The sequence below is a fragment of the Arctopsyche grandis genome, chromosome 12 (assembly GCF_051622035.1).
Source record: "Arctopsyche grandis isolate Sample6627 chromosome 12, ASM5162203v2, whole genome shotgun sequence".
Lineage (NCBI taxonomy): Eukaryota > Metazoa > Arthropoda > Insecta > Trichoptera > Hydropsychidae > Arctopsyche > Arctopsyche grandis.
The window spans coordinates 10,071,058-10,093,145 of record NC_135366.1 but is presented as its reverse complement, the minus strand read 5'-3'; the positions used below and the strand labels follow the sequence as shown (position 1 = coordinate 10,093,145).

Below are 22,088 nucleotides of genomic sequence, written 5' to 3'. Positions count from 1 at the left end.
AAATCGACAGTCTGTTTTTGGAGAAAAGTTTAGGGAAAAAACGGGACAAATTGTAATACGGGACCGAGTAGTGAAATACGGGACATGTCCCGTATATACGGCACGTATGGCAACCCTAACAATATTCCTTCTTTTCAAACAGAATGGTTTAAGTTTGGAATAGTCTTCCCAACAATGTAGTAATTTCTGAAAACTTTAATATTTTTGAAAACAAGCTAGATATCTTTCTTAAACTTTAATGGTTTTATAATTCTTCTTTTCCTATATCTTCATTTATTTTAGTTAAATTTGGACCATTGTAGCATTACAGGAGTACCTAATGCGCCTCAATGGTCGAACAAATGAGAAAATTAAAAATATATACATATCTTACATATAAAACACTAAAGTTTTGTTCGTATGTATGATTCAAAGGATTCGAAGTTCCCGGGGGCGTAGGCACCGTGGGTGAAGCCAAAGGGGCGCAGACGCCGAGGGCGGAGCCCTAGGGGGCACAGACACCGGGGGTGTAAATATAATTTTTTATAAGAGACTTACTATATATGTTTGTTTGTTCGTTACAGTCAATTTAATAAAATAAAAAAAAACAAATGAGTATTCAAATAAATTTATATAAAATAAAACTATTCAAATAAATTTAATAAAATGTTTACTATTAGATTGGTCATGTTTAAGCGGTTTATATTACAAATACCGAGCGAAGCCGGGTAATAAAGCTAGTTTTATATATGTACATATGTACAGACAAAAGTACATTTATACATAATCATAAAAAACAATAGCAATAACTTTTTCCTCTCTTTTTATTTTTCTTTTATTATGTTTATCTTGAATGTTTTATTTCTCACTAGTGGTGCTACCCGGCTTCGCTTGGTTTCACTTTTGAAGATCTCTTCCATTTTAGCACGGATATAATAAAAGTAATTTGAAATGGAAATGCAGTCTAGTAGTGAGAATACCGTCGAACCATGAAAAAAATATTCGTTTGTATTTTTATTAAATTTATTTGAATCAAAAAAAAATAATATTATTAAACGACCGACCAACCACAAACGCCTTTGACCAATTCATCCAATCAGAAACGACTTTGACGACAGTCAATCAGAAACGAATTACATACGCCGTTTCTGTTTTATATACGAGATTTTTTTTCTCATTTAATTTATATATACACTGTGTTGTGTCCGTTGATGTCAACGGGTGACTTCGGAAAGGAATTTATACACTAATTAAAATAAATTTATATATAAATATATAGTAAGGTAATTTATAGGCGCATATTAATGCGCTGTTCACCCGTTCGAAATGATGAATGAATGTGTGTACGAGTGTGTCTTTATGGATGTGTGTATGTGTCACCCGTCGCTCGGTCTGACGTCATACATGCCTGTCGTCGCTCGGCCTGACGTCACAGGACGCTCTACAACCCCCCCCTCCCACTTCCCCGCGTCTCCTTGACCACTTGACTCTGATTGGCTGTGTGTCCACGGTCCGGCATACATACACACATCGCGTCCGTTTTTATATACATTATTATTATACATATGTATAATTCGAACCCCTTGAGTTTATCGGCTTTGCCACCTTTCTCGAATATGCTAAATAAATAAATAAATATTGTAATCGGCAATCGGTATGTAGATATGTAAAAATTTCAAGAAAATTAGTGTAAATGCACCGAAAATCTAATTCAATAAGCCCCTCCACTACTAGAATTGTAAATTTGAACGAAAGCATCACGTGTCATGAGAAGACTGGAATCAGATTTGACCTTTGATTTAAATAAAACGATAAGACGAGTCACTTGCCATATTTTGATTTAGCTTTAATTGAATTATCGATTGCTTCAACGCATCAAAATATCTATTTTAATTGGCAACATATTCATATCTACATCAAACACTAATAATAAAGCTAATGAAAATCAACCCATCTAATAACAAAAAAAGGATAACAGCTGTTCCAAAACAGGTTATACATATGTAAAGTAACGATTCGAAAAATGCAAGCGGGGAACACCTGACATCCGACAATCGGAGGGCAGGTGTTACCCGGCTAAAAGATGGGGGATTTTTCAAACGATTGAAAATTGTGCAAAAATATACACGCGAATTCGGGCCATTGTGCGGCGCAACGCATTCGCAACGGTCACGTTTGACACGACTTCTATTAGAAATTTATCTTAATCAATCGGATAATAACCGTTCGGGTATTTCGAATTTGGGTCGTTTAACACGCACAAAAGAACAAATTTGTTTCTGGGGAAGACTTGAGCTGTCAGCTAGCGTACAACCTCGAAAGTAAAAGTTGGCTCGAATGATTTAACGCTATCGTTTATTAGGTTTTCCGCATAATTGCTCAAGATGAAAATTCCAAAGAAACTGAAAATAAAAATAATTGAAAATCTACCAACTGAGAAAAGATCCATTTGACGACTATTAGAAACCCGTGAAAAGTAAGCTGGACAATTATTCGACAGACTAAATATCCAGCACAATGTACACGAACGGTCGCGACCCCATGCCGTTCATAAAAAAGTATAAACCATGTATGTGCAAAGAAATCTATAATGCGAAAAATGCTATATGGGTATAATAGGGCACAAACACACAGAATGGTACTAGGCGGGTGTTTCTTTTTAGATAGTTTTGTACATATAAAAAAAACAAGAGCACGCCTTATCTATACAATTGCGACCCAGGTCAGAACTCACTTCTTAGAGTGTTTTCCGTGATATTTAATCCTTGTATTGCTAAAGGTTTTACAGTGATCAATAAAGGCGATTCCCATATTTGAAGAAACATAGTTGAAACTTTTCGAAATAATAAGATCATACGAATTAACAACGACATAATACACGCCCATTCACAGTTGGAGTCCATCTAGGCATGCTGTGCCGTACGATTCAGTGTGTCTACGCCCTAATGGTTAAAACACACTCAAAATTACTGCACGGCACGTCTACGTAGACTCCAGCTGTGATGGGCGTATTTTCATGTCGGTAAACGAACTATTTCGCACATGACAATCGTTGCCACGAATACCTCGAATACAGAATATCTCGAATTTTTGTTAGTGTGATAGTTCGCGATAGTGACTCACTGTCACTATGAGTCGAGAGTCACTGTGAGTGTAGGTAGGTGGAGTTTGCAGATGCCAGTATTCCATGATTGAGATTTTTATGACGTCTGTGAGATCACTGTAAGTAAAATAGTCACCGAACCCTTCACGTCATTGTTGATTTGTGCGATCTTATTATTTTGACAAGTTACTCCTACAATTCTTCAAATATGGAAATTTTCGTTATCAATATCAAATGTCACTATAATAATAAAATATCACCGAAAACGCTCCAGTGGGCGAGTTTTGCGAAGGATCACAACAATACTGACTAGGCATGCCAGCGTTTATTTGCATGTGCAAAACCATCTAAAAAAAAATCACGTGCCAAGTACCACTCTCTTCTGCTCCTAAATTCAATTTAGTAAAATTGAAATATCGAATTTACATAAATAAACAATAATATCAAATAAATAAAAACAATACTTACATATGCAACAAATGGATAAGCGTTATTTTAAAGATAAGATGATAAACTGACAACGTTATACATCACGAATTTGATCTCGAATCTGAATTTATTATACAGTGCTGCGCCGAGGTATTTCGCTATTACAGATTTCATATCATTGCTAGGGTTCGGTGATTATTCCGCACATTGCGATCTCGCACACGCCACTAAAATCTTGATCACGGAACATCTGGCATCCGAAAATTCCATCCATAGAGAGTAAACCACGTGAACTATCATATTAAGGAGAACCGGATTTAATGAGAGTGCCAGATATTTCGTATTCAAGATTTTCGTGACAAAGATTGTTCATTAGATCGCAATGTGCGAAGATTGTTCATTAGATTAGATCGCAATGTGCGAAATAATCCGTTTAACTATTGCTAGACGCTAGTGTTCATGTAGAAATTAAATGATAAACCCCACTCAACGTAACACATCAATATATTATATTGAATAAAACTAAAGCAAACATTTCCCATACATGCAATGATTCAAAAATTAATCGTTATGAACATTATTTACTCAATTTTGAATTATTAAATTTCAGTATAAAAAAAACATTGTATTTCTTTTTGAGAAAATTACTACATCCGCTTATCATACACTATCTTATCTCGAATAGAAACTATGTATTCAAATTATGCCATAGTTTAGCGCCTTTGAACAATGGCCATACATTAAGTGCGGCGCCTTAGCGAAGCGATAATAATCATTGTTATTTATTACAATAATTTAGTGCGATAGTGCAAATTTGCATTGAGTAAAAAAATCATCTATCCATTGTACGATTTAAACATTTTGGTAAACGGTATAAGGACGATAATGAACTGAGCAAAGACCGCAAATTAAACATGTTATTTACCATTTATGCAAACAGTCGGAGGAATTTCACCGATGCAAATGTACAGACAGACAGGTTGGCGATACCGCCCAGTCGTACCAACCGTGGTCGATAAACACATCGGAGAAAAAGGCAAATTTGCGTTCATTTACATACGTAGATATTATTATACTTATTTACATATATGGATTGTGTGAATCGGGCCAATTGGCCTTTGTAGAGAGGTATGCGACATTAGCGACAGAGATAACCTTGTGCAAATTACAAACGCTTGATACGTATATGTATGTTGGTACGAGAGCATTTGCAGCCGTCAGGTTGTCAACCGCGTGCCCTTGAACGCTTGGCGCCAAATTAGGACGATCAGGGATTTACTTTAAAAAGTAGCTTTTTGATGATTAAAGGCATAAAATGATTTTGATACAAGATGATCATATTACTAAACATCGGATGGTCGTTGGGAAAATTGCAAATAGCAATATACCGTTCCGCCAGCGTTCAAAGCAAAAGAACAGAAAAGCTTGTAAAAATTGGTTTTTCTACGAAATTAACCCTCTGTCCCGATCCACAGTCTATGTCTACACACATACACCGTTTCGACTATTTCTGATCATAAATACTCTTTTTGTATAACCTTTTTGATGCTGGGTGCTACTTTTCATCTTCATTTTCAGGGCGATCAACATAATTTAATAACGATTTTAGACTTTTTGATGCTTTTTTTTTAGTTTTTAAATGTTAAAAATATTCACTTTAAAAGGCAAAATATGAAAATAATTTTATAATTTCCGCAATTATTTTTATAAATATGTCATAAATGTGAGTATTTTTCTGGATTCAAAACATTCCATTTGTAATAAGATTTCAATTGTGTCAACATAGCGTCATATTGCAATTCTAAATTTCCCACATCCATTGGAAAAATCATTGCGATGGTTTTTGCTAACTTTGAACATTATTTTCATTCATATTTGAAGATAATGATAAGAAACTGCAAATTTTAAATTGATCCATTATTATTTTATGTTTTGTTTTAAAAGCCATTCCTTTTTTGAAGCTAGGTCGAATTACTATCCTTTCTCTCAGTTAAAAATGTTCTTATTTCTGGCAATAACTCTTGAAACCCAACAAAAACATATCCTTTGCTCAACCAACTTAATTCATTGTGAATCTGCAAATGTGTCTCAACTACTTTCAAAAGAATTTTAAATTTTCTTCTTCGAAACGTTTTACATCTAATCGAAACAATTATTGTTTATTTTATTTTTAAATATGGAAATAATAATTATTTCCAAAATTTACAATCGTAATTGAGATCGACCAAATGTTACTTCGCGATGGATCGGTCAATCGCGACAGACCGGTAGGGAGCCTTTGGCCTAGAAGAATATGTACATGTATGAATGATTAGTTTGGCATGAGTTGAAGAATGATTAAGTTGTCATCCTGTACATGTTACGACGGACAGAACATTGAGGCGCTCCGCCGAGTAGTAAACGTTTTAATACACTTAACGAGTCTCATTTTATGTACCGCCTATGTTTCCTGACAACAAGATCCTACATAGGTCGATGAAATGAAATTTCTTGACGCGCTATCAGCCGGAAATTAGAAACTGTATTTTTTAAGCTGAAAAGCTGAATTAGCCGTGTCCGTTGTGACAGATTCGGTTTATATAATGCGTTTAGATGACTGATATAAAGCTCTACATACATATGTATGTATAAAGGCGAATTTTAAGTAATGGGAGCAAATTTTGTATACGTTGTGATCAAATAGTTCATTTTAATTCTCAATGGATTGTATATTTAAACAGACAATCTCCCCTTTTTTACATACCTCCTTTATTAATAACAATGTCATGATTATGCGATTTTTTTTAATATATTTTGAAAATTTTAGGTATGTACATACATATATTATATATGTAAATTAACAAATCATTGCATACATATGTACATATGTATATGCTTGTGCGTGTTATATTATACATACGAGTGGAGTGGCTCATTGTTGCATTCGTTTAGTACTCCAGTAAAAGGGTTAAATGGTTACACATCCACCAAAATGAGGTTATCATCGATTGATCATTGGGCATGTGCGCAGTCACCATTGTAAACATGAACCGTTTGATTGTTTGTTAGCCATGTAATTTCATTAGTGCTTTAACGACAAATTACATACACACGCGTACACGTAAACGGTAAATTAACAGAAAAAGTATGTATGTTTGAAAACAATTCTGTATAATTATATATCGTGAAAATATTCTGAAAAAAGTTAAATACATACATACGTACGTTGAACACCTGATAACCTTGGAAATACATGCATAGGTCATTAAAATATTTTTTCTGTTAAAGCGTGATAAGGGTCACGACTTAGGGTTCTCAATCGAATATTCGAATATTCAACATGTAACCCAATTTATTGAATTATTGGTAATGAAATATCTATATATATAGATTGCGATGAAACTTATATGAGTTATTGTGCGAATGCCCGTCATGGTTTCTGTAAAAAAAATCGCCCAAAAACGGGAACGGGAATGGGAGAACAGAAATGAGTGGCATTGCAATAATTTCAAATGTATTCGCGTCGCAACCTGTATTGTTAGGGTAAAATAATCAAACAATTGAATAATTTCAAATGTATTCGTCGCCTGCGTTTTTACTGTAATTTAATTTGATTATTAAGTACATATTAATTTGAAACGGGAACATTCACTTATCGAAACACATCGAGAAACGGGAACGGGAACAGGAATTGCATGCGTTATTGTAGCATCACAACGCATGCCGGGTTTAGCTAGTATAATATATAATTAAAAAGTAAGTCCATTCATTCTGTATGAGTCTGAATTTCATACACAAGAAACCAATTTAATACATAAATGAGAGTAAAAAAAATATAAGACGGAGGAAAAAATCGGTTTTGGCCGTAGCACATCAAAATACGCGCAATTCAATGATTTTATTTATAATATACATAATTTTTATAAATAAATATTATTAAATCTCAATTAATTAGTGGACTCTTGAGTTGAGGCATACCGTTATACTATTATTTAAAGAAAATATTAAACACTCCACAGCCCTAATAAGTATGTATACACCATATGTAAATATGCAGAATAATAATAAAATAAGTGACTCGTATCCATTGACATAAAAAAAAAACGAAATCTTCACAGGTTTCTTTTCTTATCGACGAGACCTCGCATTGACATATGCGTGTTCATTTGCGGCAAAAAATATATTGCAAAATGATAAACGCAATTTTTAAAACACATTTGCTATTATTTAACTCGAGCGAATCACCGTTTATTTATGAACACATCAATCGGAGTGAAAGTAAATATTGGATCACTTTACGTGCAATAATTATATCGCCAATTAGTCTTAACTTATCAAAAACAAGTAACAATTACGTTGTCTTACTTTCAATCGTGTTGAAAATAAAAAAAAAAAACAACGTGAAAATCAAATACATACCGGTCGATTATAGAAATGATGCGCGACTGAAGTGGCAAAACAATATAGCGAAATTACTGAAATAATTTATGCATATATAAGTATTTTATATTTGAACATATGGTAATGCGAACCGTTGAATGGCACCTTGGTGTATTGAAAAATGCCTTTATTATTAGACGCATCACTAATTGACGTCCAATTGAGATCAAATTAGAGACCTCCTGTTCCAGTCGGGTCAGAATCGAAAGGCTCCACAGCCATATCATAGATCAAAAACTAGTTTTTCTAGTTCGATGATGTCACGCAGGTACATATATAACAATACATAGAGCCAAACAAGTTAATATTATAATATGCACTCTGGTATGCAGTTTTTTCAACGCTCACGAAAGCGCATTTCCATAACCCAAAATAACTTACAGAAGACTGTTCAAGAATTTTTCATCGTTGTTTTAGAATTTACATAGGAAATTATACGACGGATAAAAAAAAGAAAGGGACGTGAAAGTAGATGCTAAGGGAATTGTGAAAGTTCGGTTGAAGTGACGCATTCACCGTCTAAATCAAGTAGACAAAGTTTCCGATCTTTCACAGATAAGACTATCGGGATGCAAGAGCCGTGTGAAGTAGTTTATCTCATTATATGTATGTACATATACTTTGCCATGCAATGTATACATAATGCAAACTTGTCGAGAAGAGATGTGGTCAGTTTTGATATCAGATCGTAAGCCATTCGTCTGTGAGAAGTTCCTACAGAATGCGTCGATCCAATCTGACAGGTATTGATATGATATTATGGCATCACCAGAGCCGTACCAATGATTTTGGGGCTCTTGGCAAATATCAATTAAGCGCTTCCTTTATGTCTTAGCTAAATAAAAAAAAACATAAGAAATAGTGTTGAAAATTATTTTTTGTATTAAAATTACGTTATACAAAATTAAGCTTTTTTTTAAAACAATAAAAATGTAAATTATAAATTTATAATAAAACCTTATATTTGTTTGTGCTACTAATTTAACTATTCATACTTAAAATGTAAATAAAAAACTTATCTAGTTATATTTTTCTCGCTTTTAAATTAGTAAACTCATTAATAATATGATCAAATTTTAAATCACTCACTAATTTATGTTTTATTGACAAAAGGCTTGCATCAGAAGTGCGATCTTGACTGCTTACAGAGCTCAAATAATTTTTGATTATACTTAATTTGCTGAAACTTCTTTCGGACATGGCTATTGTCGCTGGCTGGAAATATGCGTATATGTATGTACTATGTACATAGCTTGTATAATACTTGATTAATATTCTTGTAAATCTCACTCGCTTTACAAGAATATTAATCAAGTATGAAGAAGTACATTCAAAATATCTACATATGCGTATGATAAATAGTGCTCGGATCTTTATTTTCCAATATTTTTTTTATTTGTAATTTAAAACTTTTCAGTTCCTTAAATAACTTATCTTTGTCTATTCCTTGGTATACCGCCGACGGTAAGATTCTTTTTTCTTCTAATTCTGATTGTTAATGAAATTAAGTTTTCCCTATCAAAAACTAGAAATCTTCCGCAATCTGTCGAATGCAGTTGCCAAATCTTGTCTTAGAATGCAGAATTATAAAAGTTAATTCATAACGAATGTCGTCAATAGATGAATGTGATCATGTACTTTAAGTTCGAAATCATTTTGAATGACATTGGTTTGAAAATCTCAATTTATTTAACAAATTTCAAAACCATTATCATTTTTGCATGTGCGTAATTGCGAAAACCTTTAATAAATGTATTGTTCATATTGTATTTTTCGTCGTAAGAAAGTTTTGCTTCACTCTCCGAGCGCCTTTCAGATTTAAATGTCCCGTTGCCAATGGCTTGGTACGGTTCTGGGCATCAACCAAACATTATATTCCGACTATGTACATATGTACAACCGATTGAAAAATACTCTTCGAATGATACTTCATTTCATGACATACATATGAATGTATTTCGTCATAGTGAAGAAGCCACATTCAAAAATGTAATGGACCTTTTCCTTCATTCATACGAACACGCAACGAGTAAGCATTGTGATAAAACTGGTACATATATACGTACATACATTCATACATAAATGGTGTGATGCGATCTCACGAAGACGTTTCACCGGCACAGCATATAAGAACACATATTTATGATATTTAAAACGTAAGCGATCATAATGTCGCTCGCATACCGGTTCAGCTCGCATTCTAGTCCAGTTTCTACCGATCGGCGATCAGACCAGCTCTGGTCGAAGAAATTGGAGCGGCCATGAGGAGAGCCAGCCGCCGAAGGGTCAATGGATGGACGACCTTTACATTCAACACCTCGGCAAGCCACCATATTCGACGGCGGATTATTTCAAAACGGTGTGAAACGCTCGAAGTATCCAGCATGAAAGTACATACATACGTACTGTGTGAACCGATGACATTCCTCGAATAGAAAAGTGTTTCGGAAGAACGGAAGAAACTTCACAGCACGAACGATTCTCGACTGTGAGTTTCCAAAGAAAGTCTTTTAAGATTGTACTGATCGACGCCGAATGTAAACAAAAATCTTGAAATTAGTCTCGTGTCTGCGGATCAAAGGAATAATTACTATTTGCGTTGACTGGAAGCGAGAGGCGGACTTTCGAGCGTAATAAATCAACAAGCGACACTAATTAATTACAAATGGCAATTTCGTACGGAAAATATCCTGTTCAAATTTCGAATGATGAATTGCCTACCTTTATAAAATGAATAGATTCAATATTCTGTTTAATGCTGCTATTATCTTAGTGAGGAAATCAATCAACTGACGGGAACAGCGGGAAAAGTGAGGCGAAGTTTTGACAGTTTTATTTGAACCATTTACTCGAAAATTCGACCTTTGAGATGTTGAAAATTGAAACCAACTTTCATTCAATAGCATTAAGACAAACCTACGCAAATTGAAATCAAAGGTCATGTGATTTGACGTGACCGAATTTGAGCATATGTACGAACATCTAAATGCTAGACGTCATCTTTTTAAATTCAGAACATTATTTATTTATTTATTTTTTAATTAAATTCATATTTTCCCATGATGCCATTACGGGTTGCCTCCGAGCGATATACATACTTATGGTACTAAACTTGTACATATATAAATGTATAGATTATAAAATAGTGAGTAGGATGGTTTTGAAAATTTGATGAGCAACCGTTTCAACAATGAAATCAGATAAATTGGCAAACTCTGATAGGTAACGATCGACTTGGAGTCACAAATATCCAAGTCTGACCAGCAGTACTACATAAATACTGTCGAATAAATTATTTTTCAATCGAGGTCAACCCGGGGCTTGAACCCGAGAAACCTCTCGGTGGTCAATTAAATAATAATAAAAGATTAGTAATAATTTTAATCAAAGCAAAGGCAGATTAACTTATTTGATATATTTCAATACGACATTCTTAACCCTCTGAGTGCTGATGTCTTTTCTATTGAAAGCCCGCCAGGCTGAAAATTTCGCCAACATTTCCAACAGAATTATTTAGAAATCCAATAGAAAGCAGGTATAAAAATTGTGGCTAATCCAAACAAACCTTAGATCACTACCCTAGATAAATACCGCCGAGGATTTTTAGTTTCGTGGTGTGTTTAGACTCTTTAATATATCTTGCAACAATATAAAATAAACAAAAGAAGTCTATAACGAATGTATTTTTTCAAAACCAGCTCCATCTTCTTCATCGTTGTTAAAATGTAATGCTCACAATCTAAACGCCATGCCAGATTCTAAAATACTTAGCAGTTAGGGATTTCCTTCCGGTAGTTCTGTTATGGATATAAATTCAGAAATTCCGGTGTAAACGAATCTTTATAAACGTTGACAAATGAATGACACAGATTACACGACCCCTGTTCAATGCATTTTTTTCAATGCTACCTGGAAACGCTTAGCGGGTAGTATTCTTGTTTACTTTGTACATACATGATAAAAAAAACGCCTATCGGCGTTTTTCAGGCCCATAGACTTGTTGGAAAAACGCCGACCGGCGTTGGTCAGCATTCAAAGGGTTAAGTGTATAAAATATGAATTAATGGCATAAACTTAACTATCCCACATATGTAAAACAAAACTGGTGAAGAAAGTATATAATTACAAACAATTTGTAAACATGTGGACCAAGCAAATGAATAGACGATTCTGTCATTTAGAAGACACTATATTTTACTTAAACGCGACTAACGAGTCTGAGCCCACAATAAATCAACATTTTTAGACAGCGAAAATCACTCCTCAATGCAAAGCGCTGATGTGATTGATTGCCACAATGCAATAGCAGCGAAGGATTAATACAACACACAACACATATCTCTATACATTGAGTGCAAAATAAAAAGAGTCACGTCATTGAAATTAACGCGGATTTATCCGACATTTCTCATTGCAGTCGCGGCGAACGGCAACACACCTGAGCTTGAGCTGATGACGCATACAATTCCAATTCGACACGCGCACGGTTAAGAAAGAAAGAAAAAAAACGCGTTTTGATGTTAATTCGCGGCGATTTTTCGATTAATCTAAAGAGGGAGGGAGGGGGCTGACCATTGGGCTCATCACAGCCAAACTTGTTTGTTCCCGAGAGGCAAAACGGCAAACCGTTATGCTAGCGCGAGTGGTCTGCGACGATAACGGACGCCGAATACGTGTAGGGTCACAGGTTCAACGTCGATCTCGATTGCCCAGGAGTGCGTGTGCGTGCAAAAGTTTAAATTGGATAAGAAAAGTGCCGCCTAGGATGCGTACCGCCCGTCTTGGGAAACTCGACGGGCGTTTTCACCGGTCGTTTGTTTGTTTTTCTCGGGTCGAATTAACTCGGCGATGACCCACCGGTTGAGAATGAATGATTCACGTGCGAAAATGTAGGAGTGGCTTCAGAACTTTTCAAATTTTGTGCTCATTGGAACGTGATGTGCATATTGGTCGACCTGTGGGTATATATATACATATGTATGTATGTATGTGTGCATGTTACGTTTTGACGACAGTGACATAATTCGTAATCGGAAAGGAGTAGATAATTGAAAATATACATACATATATGTATATAATGCGATATGAATTGGGTACATTTCAACTATGATATCAATCATAGTTGAAATGTACAAATACAAATACGACGAACGTATCGAAAAAAAACATAAGGTATTCATTTGACATTGTTTCTATTATCTTAAGTCCCAAAAGATTATTGGTTTAAAAATAATGTTTGAAAACAATTGAAATTAAATATGTATGACTAATAGTATTATTAATTTCCCTATTAGTATTCTTTGACAAATAGGGAACTCAGTTTTTAGAGCAGCTCCTTTTGATTCAGTATGTGCGACAAGAAATGTACCTTTTCTGGTAGCCAATATACATATGTACACATTCGTATTGATATCAAATTATATAACCAAGTAGGTATATACGATTGTTATTTATGTGTATATAAGTGAAAAGATTTTATCAGATGAAATTCTTTTATATGTAGAAAAGGAACACCGAAGAAAATAAAGCAAGGAGGTCCTTGGTTTTGGCAGATGAACTATAAATAATATGAGTAGAAGAAATACATAAAACTAGTGCAAGATAAGAAAGAATGTCGGGGGTAAAAAGTTAATGATAATGTAATGTACAGATTAGGCGATTGGTGCTCGTCGACCACTGGTTTACTAATGCGTGATCACCTGATCTCGCGTTCGTGCTAAAAAGGCCTCGGCGTATAAACGAGCCGTATACAACAACCAATAAGATCCCGCGACCCATCGACCAATGATCTCTCTGTGTGGAGAGTGCCCGATGGGTATAAATATTTGGCGGTTTTGGTCCGTACTTCGTTCAGAGCTGGCAGGCCGACCGATCAAGAACAATAAACTACCTTTACCACGGCTGCTGCGTCTTGCACTCTGATCTCGGAAACTCCTTCACACGTTTACGCTACAATAATAACGACTTAACGACACTGTATGCCAATTATGAAATATGTAATCTGAAACTGCCGAAATTTCGATCAATCTAAAATATCAGCCAAACTACATATAATACATATGTAGAAACATACATATGTAAAACCAAACGGCTTGTTTTTACTGGTAAGTATTTTCGTTTATTTTTGTCACTATTAAATATGAAAGGTCAGTATTTATATTAATGGCCAGTATTTATCGTTCAGTATACAAGTGGTCGGTATAGATAATAAAAGGTCAGTATTTATATTAAATGGTCGTATTTAAACATAAATGGTCAGTATTCATGTTAAATGTTAAGTTTTATTTTGACGAATGGCCAGTATTACTTTTTGGTTGGTATCACCACAAGGTTGATACGATATTGATAGACCATCACATCCAACAGGGATTGCTATTTGTTCTGGCGAATGTACGTCAGATTTTTATACTGTCCATATGATATGTATTCTGAGATGTAATATAATAATATACTGACCATTTTGTTAATAAAATACTGGCAGAAAGCTGATTTATATACTTAACGAAATTAATTAAAATACTGGCAGAAAGCTGATTTATATACTTAACGAAATTAATTAAAATACTGGCCATTTAATTTGTTGCCAAACCAAAAGACAAAGGAAGGATAACATCAAAGTGGATTTTTTATGCTGCATTTCGAAAAAAGTACGAGTATCGTGATTTATCGAACAACATCGTAATATATAATTATAAAATTACATATTGTACAAATTGCGTAATTACGTCCGTACGTAAGGTCGCATCATGTCACGTTTCTCATATACTAAAGGTGCAACCGACAAAGGCAGTGTTGAATGTTCTCAAATACCAAAACATAATCCGTACGACCTCACGTACAATCACCAAACAGCACACGTTCCTTTCTCTTCGGCTTATCATTTTCTTGGCATTCGAATCATTCGAACGATCGATTACAGAGTCGAAATGCATCAAAACAATTTTCGCGATCAACATGATCGATTCGATCATGTTGATTTCCTTGAAGCTCGATCGACGAGCATGACCAGGAAGAGAGCGCATTGTACTGTGATTGTTTCAACAACACATCGACAAAAAACACGCCATTCAAAAAACCCAAGTAACTCTTGAATGTTAAAAATTTTAAAATCCGCTTCACGTCACACAAACTAATAATAATCTCAAAAAGACCTACTTTATGAGTATGTAGTTTACTGTATCTCGATTAGCTCTATATGGGTCGCAAGCTAATTGAATTAGCAAGTAATTAACCGAGCGCTAGTCTATTGGAGTATATAAACATTCTTGAGATGCACAAAGAAACCGACAGTTTAACGAGCGAAAGTCTTCTTAAACGATTCACAAAAAATAACTAGGAAACAATCGAGCTGCTCCAAAGCCAAACTCCCACTCCAACGATTGAGTAAATTGGGTAAACTCGACATACATCCCGAACTCATCGAATAAAACTAAACTAGAAACGCCACGAGTAGACGTATTATACTACACAGAAAAAATCAATACACCCGAAAAGTAAAAGAGGTTACCCTCTATACCTGGTCCACTTTGGCATACATTAATCGTTTAATCGCAGCTTTTATTGCGGCATTAGAATTCTCAGCTGGGAAACAGTGACCAATGAGGTGCCTCGAGCAATATTATACGAACAATAGTGATTAACATAGAAAAAAAACGTGTTTACCGTATTGCTCTGTATAAACTAATGAAGGTTGAAACGCACTAGTATAACAATTGACTCAACAAAGTCACAGTGACAACTCACCAGCAGGATCGAGAAAGTCCTCTTTCTCCAGCGAGTGGTCTTGAGGTGGTTGGAAGCCGTAGGCCGGCAACCAAGGATGGCTGCCAGGTGGGTCGGGCCACTCCGAGAAGGAGATCTCCTCCAGAATCTCACCCATACTGTCCTGAAAGCAAAACAAAAAAAAATGAGAATAAAAATCGACACGAGGCAGTATCATCGTCTTATGCCAAAACGCTACAGCCATAATGTGGCGGAATGCAACGATATGCAGTTCGCCAGGTCAGTGATCTTGTTGTGCAACCAGATATTCTACCGCGAGAATGGTTCACCACTTGCGACTACGGATATGTTAAGATAGCGGAGTATCCTTTAATAAATTATCAATATATAATGAGATTAAATTACGTACATCCCGGATGATAAGTACTGGTGATGCATAAGTATAGACTAAATAGCAGGTGGAAAGGCGATTTAATTATAATACTTATGATAATTGTACGTTACCGAGGGCTTTGGAAGATTATAATCCTACTTTAATCTTCTTGTTGTTTAACGAATAACTATTTTATTTTTAATTTAATTGAAATCGTAAATGATTATTAATCATAAATTCGTTCCGAGAACGCGAATAGTAAGTAGATAAGTATGTACAAAAACATAACAATTCGTGTTTTCAAACAATTTCAGTTGACTATGGATTCAAATGATACACCACCAAACTCCTCAATGACAAAAGACTCAAACATCAAATGATAAAATGGCTCCAATTCCGTTTTTTTTATATATTATACATATATATATTTCACATTTAAAGTATTCACCCGGTTTATTCATGAATATATGTACTAGTTTGTTTATACAAGAACTATTGGTTTTAGTTTACTAACATTCAAAAGCCACATTTAAATATACCCACCAAGAGTCGCATGAAACGTTTAGCAGTCAAAACCTTTGATACATATATCAAAGTACCAAATTTTTTAAATGGTAGTCCTATGAAAACCAAATTACAACGTTACTATAATACCAGTTTCCGCTAATATTAAAAATATTGCAACCCAAGTAATAGAGGATCGGAAAAACGATTGAGAATACTTAAACTTGTGCCTAATAGTTTGTACATGTACAAACTAGTTCGTTTGTTTATTTCGTTATTTTCTGTAAACTATAACTGGACAAACTACTTAAATTATGAACAAACTAGTGTGTTCATGAACGTAGGAAATGTACACTTGGACTGTAAAATACATACATACATATGCTCGTCAATAGCAATATTAAGTGTTTTTATCACTTAAGCCTTTTTATTACTAGTGACATTCACCTACTAAGAAGTTAAGCTGTGCTGGCAAGATCAAGATGCTTCAGAAATCCAGACAGATCATTACCAGTTAGAGTTAGACGATTTCATCTGACTTCATTAGCATCCACATTTTTACTTCAACATTCCACTTTTCATTATTTCCTATCTTTTATGTAGTAAGGAAAACATTACTATGTAGAAAGGTTAGTTGTTGTTTGAAATGTATTACATATGCAGATGAAATTTTACTTTCCTATTTACAGTTATGGGAGAAAAAAAAACGAATAAACATCAGTAGGACGGAAGGAAGAAATTGGTAAGCGATGAGAGATGCAGTACGACACGACAGCAGAGATAAAAAAGCTTTCAAGTAATTTAAAATTAAGTTTCAACTTACATACCAATGTATAATACTTGTATATATGTATGTATGTAAATACATATGTACATTAGATTGGAGCGAAGAACGCAAATTTTGGATTTTCATCGATGGACCTGGTGGAAAGCTTACATTAAATCAAGGGAAGGTTAAATAAATAATAAGATTGATTTAAAAAAATGTCCGGTGCCTCCAAACCAATCGATTTATCTCAACAAAATTTTGAAAAAGTAGGTTTTATACACATCTCTTTTTCGAGAATAGTTAGAGAATAGAGAATATAAAAATAATAAACACCCAATATTCACCTATTGATGTTTATGATAAGTTTTGACTGATAAACGAGAATTCAAAGTCGCCGTTTCGCTTGAGAGTCCCCATACAAAGTGCGCTGCGCTCGCATTGGTGTTCGTATGGGAGAAGCGTTATTTTCAGAAAATAGTATTTTTTTTCGTATTCCTGTGATTATTTTTGAAAATAAAAGTCGCTGAGACCTTTCTCGAGTACATATGTATACATATGTACCTTTAACCTGAACAGAAAAAACATGAAGTTTGTAATATTTTTCTGTTCAAATTCAAACCAAATATATACATATGTATGTAGCTATAAATTCAAAAAAGTGAAGTAAGAAAAGGCCAGTGAAAAAAAAATAAAGAGCTTCTTGACACGGTAAAGCACCGTAAGATGTAGTATTAACGTATATTGACCACATTATTCGCGGCCCCAAATATCGTCTTCTACAAACAATCATAGAGGGGAAAATAGAAGACAAACAGCGGCTTGGGAGAAAGAAGCTCTCTTGGTAAAGCGCCGTAAGATGTATGTAGTATTAACGTATTTTGACCACATTATTCGCGGCCCCAAATATCGTCTTCTACAAACAAACATAGAGGGGAAAATAGAAGACAAACAGTGGCTTGGGAGAAAGAAGCTCTCTTGGTCATGGATGGGACTCGGACCCGAAAAATTACTTCGGCTTGCCCATGATAGGAAGGAATTCGCACGTGCCATAAACGATGTCTGCCCATGGTAGTCACCTACGATCGAATACAGATTCGGCATTAGAAGAAGATAAATTCAAACTAGAATATCTAGTCCATCGATGAAAATCCAAAAAATTGCGTTTTTCCTTCCGGTCTAATGTACATACATGCATATGTAGCATTTTACATAAGAGCCACACTATCACGTGCATATGTACAACATACATACATATGTACATGGATCTGAAGTCCCGTTAGATACGTTTGCTCAGAATAATATTTGAAAACGAATCACATACGAAATGTACACAACGTTTGACACGAGCCTTGCTAAGACAATGGCCTAATACTTTTTTTTTCGCTGCGATTGTCATTGCAGCGGCGTCAGTTCTTGCATATATGGCTATTGTTATTGTCGAAGCGATATCGTAAGGCAGTTTGTTGCTTCATGTTATTATTATATATATTTTGACTGTTCGATCGATTCGTTTCTGTTGCGCCATCGTCGAATTGTTCATTTTTATGCTGATCAATGTTCGTGCTCGTGGTCGTGCTTTGCAATCGCGCAATATCGTGTCACCGAATTCGCAGACCAGACACCAAGAGGCGATACGAAATTCACAACACGAACATAATTTAAGTAGTGCAAATGTACATCCGACAAAAATGCATAGGCATAGGCAGATTTTGCACAATGCACATTTTTTTCAAACTACATACATGTATGTACGAACACATGTTTTATGTTATTCGTCAATAGTATGACGTCAATGCAATGATACCCAGGACATATCGTTATTCAAGATATTGCCCTTAGATAGTCACCAAATATATGTATGTAGATGCGGTTCGGTGACTATTTCGTACATGTCAATAAAATCTCGTTCACGGAATATCTGTCACTCGAAATTCCACCCACTGAGAGTCATCACGCGAACTGTCAAGCTAACGAGAATTCGAGTGCCGGGTATTCCGTATTCGAGATTTTCGTGTGCGAAATTTTCCGTTTATATATTTTGACTGCCATTAATTCATAAGAATGTTAAAATTTATGGTAATTTAGGTCTGTTTGTTTATATGTGTTTATTAAATAATTGTATGTGACTGTTTGTACCTAAATAAATAAATAAAATATATGATAATACACGATCGCGAAATTGTAATAGCTGTAGTGTACTATTCGAGATTAAAATGTACCATTTTTAAACAAGCTAATTATACTTGAAACATCTGCAAAAAAAATGTAAACAAACCGGAACGTGTTTCTTGAAGATCGCGGGTAGCCACCAATTCGAAAACTTGATGGCTTGCTTTTGCGTCACATATGATCCAAATTATATCAGAATACACGGCGTTTCTTGGACTGCCAAATAACTAGTATCGTATAATAACAAATAAAAAATTTGAAAAAATTATTCAACTAAACATTTCGAGCAGATTAAATAAAAAAAATAGAATAACAAAATCCACTTCACATTTTAAGTTTATTTTTTTATTATTATTTATGTTTACCATGCTGTCATTACGTGATTGCCCCCAAGACGACACCTATGCCCAACGTTGTTCATACGTACTGTATATAAATGTATAATATAATATATAATTTCGAAAGAGACTTTGTAACTATGTAAGGTTTGGGTGGAAGCATCGAAAACAAATCAAAATTTCTATGATGACGATATCATTGAATATTATTTATTTTCGATTCAAATAAATTTAATAAAAAACATGAATGAACATTTACTATTACATTAGCCATGTTTAAGCGGTTTATAATAGAAATACCGAGTGAAGCCGGGTAAAAAAATAAATAAACCACTAATATTATTATAAATTTGAAATTAAATTCAAATAATGGCCAATTTGGTAGGAACCGTTTCAATAATGAAATCAGATAAATTGGCATACTCTTATAGGAAACGATCGACTCGGAGTCATGCAAGGCACTGGATCAGGGCTCAAACCCATGACCCCTCAGTTGTATGCTAACCACTCTCTGTGTTCTATGTAAATATCGAAATTCGGAATTTTGATACGCACTCGTTTCAAACGAAATCATTTCGTTTTTTTTCCATTTCAAAATTATATTGTAATCGTCAGCTTGTTGTGAGTATATTGAGCGATTCAATGTATGTAAATGTAATTACAAAAAAATTAGGCTTTAAGAAATTTGCAATCTAAACCAGCTTATATACACACATAGGTATATATGTACATCGATACAACCAGTGAACGTAGTTTGTCTTTTCTGAGACGGTTTAAGTCTTGAAAGCGTATCAACACAAAAAAAATTTTTTTTGCGAAAAAAGTGAAATTTTTAAAGCAATTAACGATTCGGAAAAAATCTAATAATGGCTCTAACGTAAAGAACCAACGACGCGCTAAATATATCGAAAAATTCTCCCGACACTTTCAAACGATTCGATATGAAGATAACGGAATTTTACGAAATCGAAACGGTATATTATTATTATGATGATGATCGAGCCGAGCCGCATCCAATAAAATGCCCATTGGACTGACACAATACCGCTACAAGTACAAGTTCGATGACAATCCAATGGCTACAAGACACCTCTACCTACACACGTAGGCGTAACACATAGTGTACGCAGTTTTTTTGATTGCAAACATTCACATTGGAATGCAATGAAACACATTTGCCCTTAGCAAAATATTAATCGTCGTCTCGGCCAGGTGAGCCAACTTGACACCGCTTATGCGATAAAGTGCATACATGCATAGTTTCAAGGTCTGCGGGTTTTGCCGCGATTCAAAAACTCATTAAGTGAGTCATTATCGACTTTACGATACGTCATGAATGTCCGACGACGCTTCTACGAGTTGCACTCGTCATCTCGATTACATCACGAGCATATGGATTAGGTTTAATTCCAGAGTTGGCAACTAGATAATAACACGATACTTGCAGTGGGGCGGGTAATCATCATCGCGTTTTAATAACGGCGCATCCCTCAACCTTCCATTGCGCCGAATGACGCAATTGTCAGCGGACGGTCAGTGGGACGCATCCCGATTAGAATATTCGGAATTGCGTGCGACCGTACAAGTGTTACCGAACATCTGTTTCGATATGATCAACCGACCGGACACTTGGCATGCGAAACGTGCAGTTTCTTCGTTATGCACTTAACATCGTCTTGGAAACGCGCTGAGAATTTTAAACGACCATTTATTGGCGGTTTTTATTCAAATACTTCTATATACACAGATACATTTTTAATCACTTTCAAAGTATGCTCATTGATCAGCAGCATGGCTTTCGTCCGGCCAGATCAGCCATTACCAACTTGTTATGTTTCTCTAATGACATAACCAGCACTTTGGATTGTAATAATCAAATGGATGTAATATATACTGATTTTGAGAAGGCGTTTGATAAAGTTGATCATAAAATTTTGGTTAGTAAATTAAGTTTTATTGGATTTACTTATAATCTTGTTGGTCTTTTTATTTCTTATTTACAGGATCGACGTCAATTCGTTAAGTTTGGGAGTTGCTTTTCTTATGAGTATGTTGCCACTTCTGGGATTCCCCAAGGATCAAATCTTGGCCCTTTATTATTCCTAATATTTATCAACGATATTCAATCTTCTATTCACCATTCTAAATTTTTATTATATGCGGATGACTTAAAAATCTATAAGAGAATAATTGATTTACCTGACGCTCTTTATTTGCAAGAGGATTTGAATTCTATTTATGAATGGGCTAATGTTAATAAACTTCCCTTCAATATCCTAAAGT

The 22,088-nt window shown here is 34.8% G+C and overlaps 1 protein-coding gene across 4 annotated transcripts in view; it reads right to left on the bottom strand.

The window, feature by feature from the left end:
- Nucleotides 1-22,088, bottom strand: part of LOC143919762 (uncharacterized) — a 36,627-nt gene that overhangs the window by 8,704 nt on the left and 5,835 nt on the right. For all 4 annotated transcript variants that reach the window (XM_077442272.1, XM_077442270.1, XM_077442271.1 and 1 more), the window contains one exon: nucleotides 15,674-15,815. In XM_077442272.1, the coding sequence (XP_077298398.1) occupies nucleotides 15,674-15,815 (142 nt within the window). The remainder of the gene's footprint in view (nucleotides 1-15,673; nucleotides 15,816-22,088) is intronic.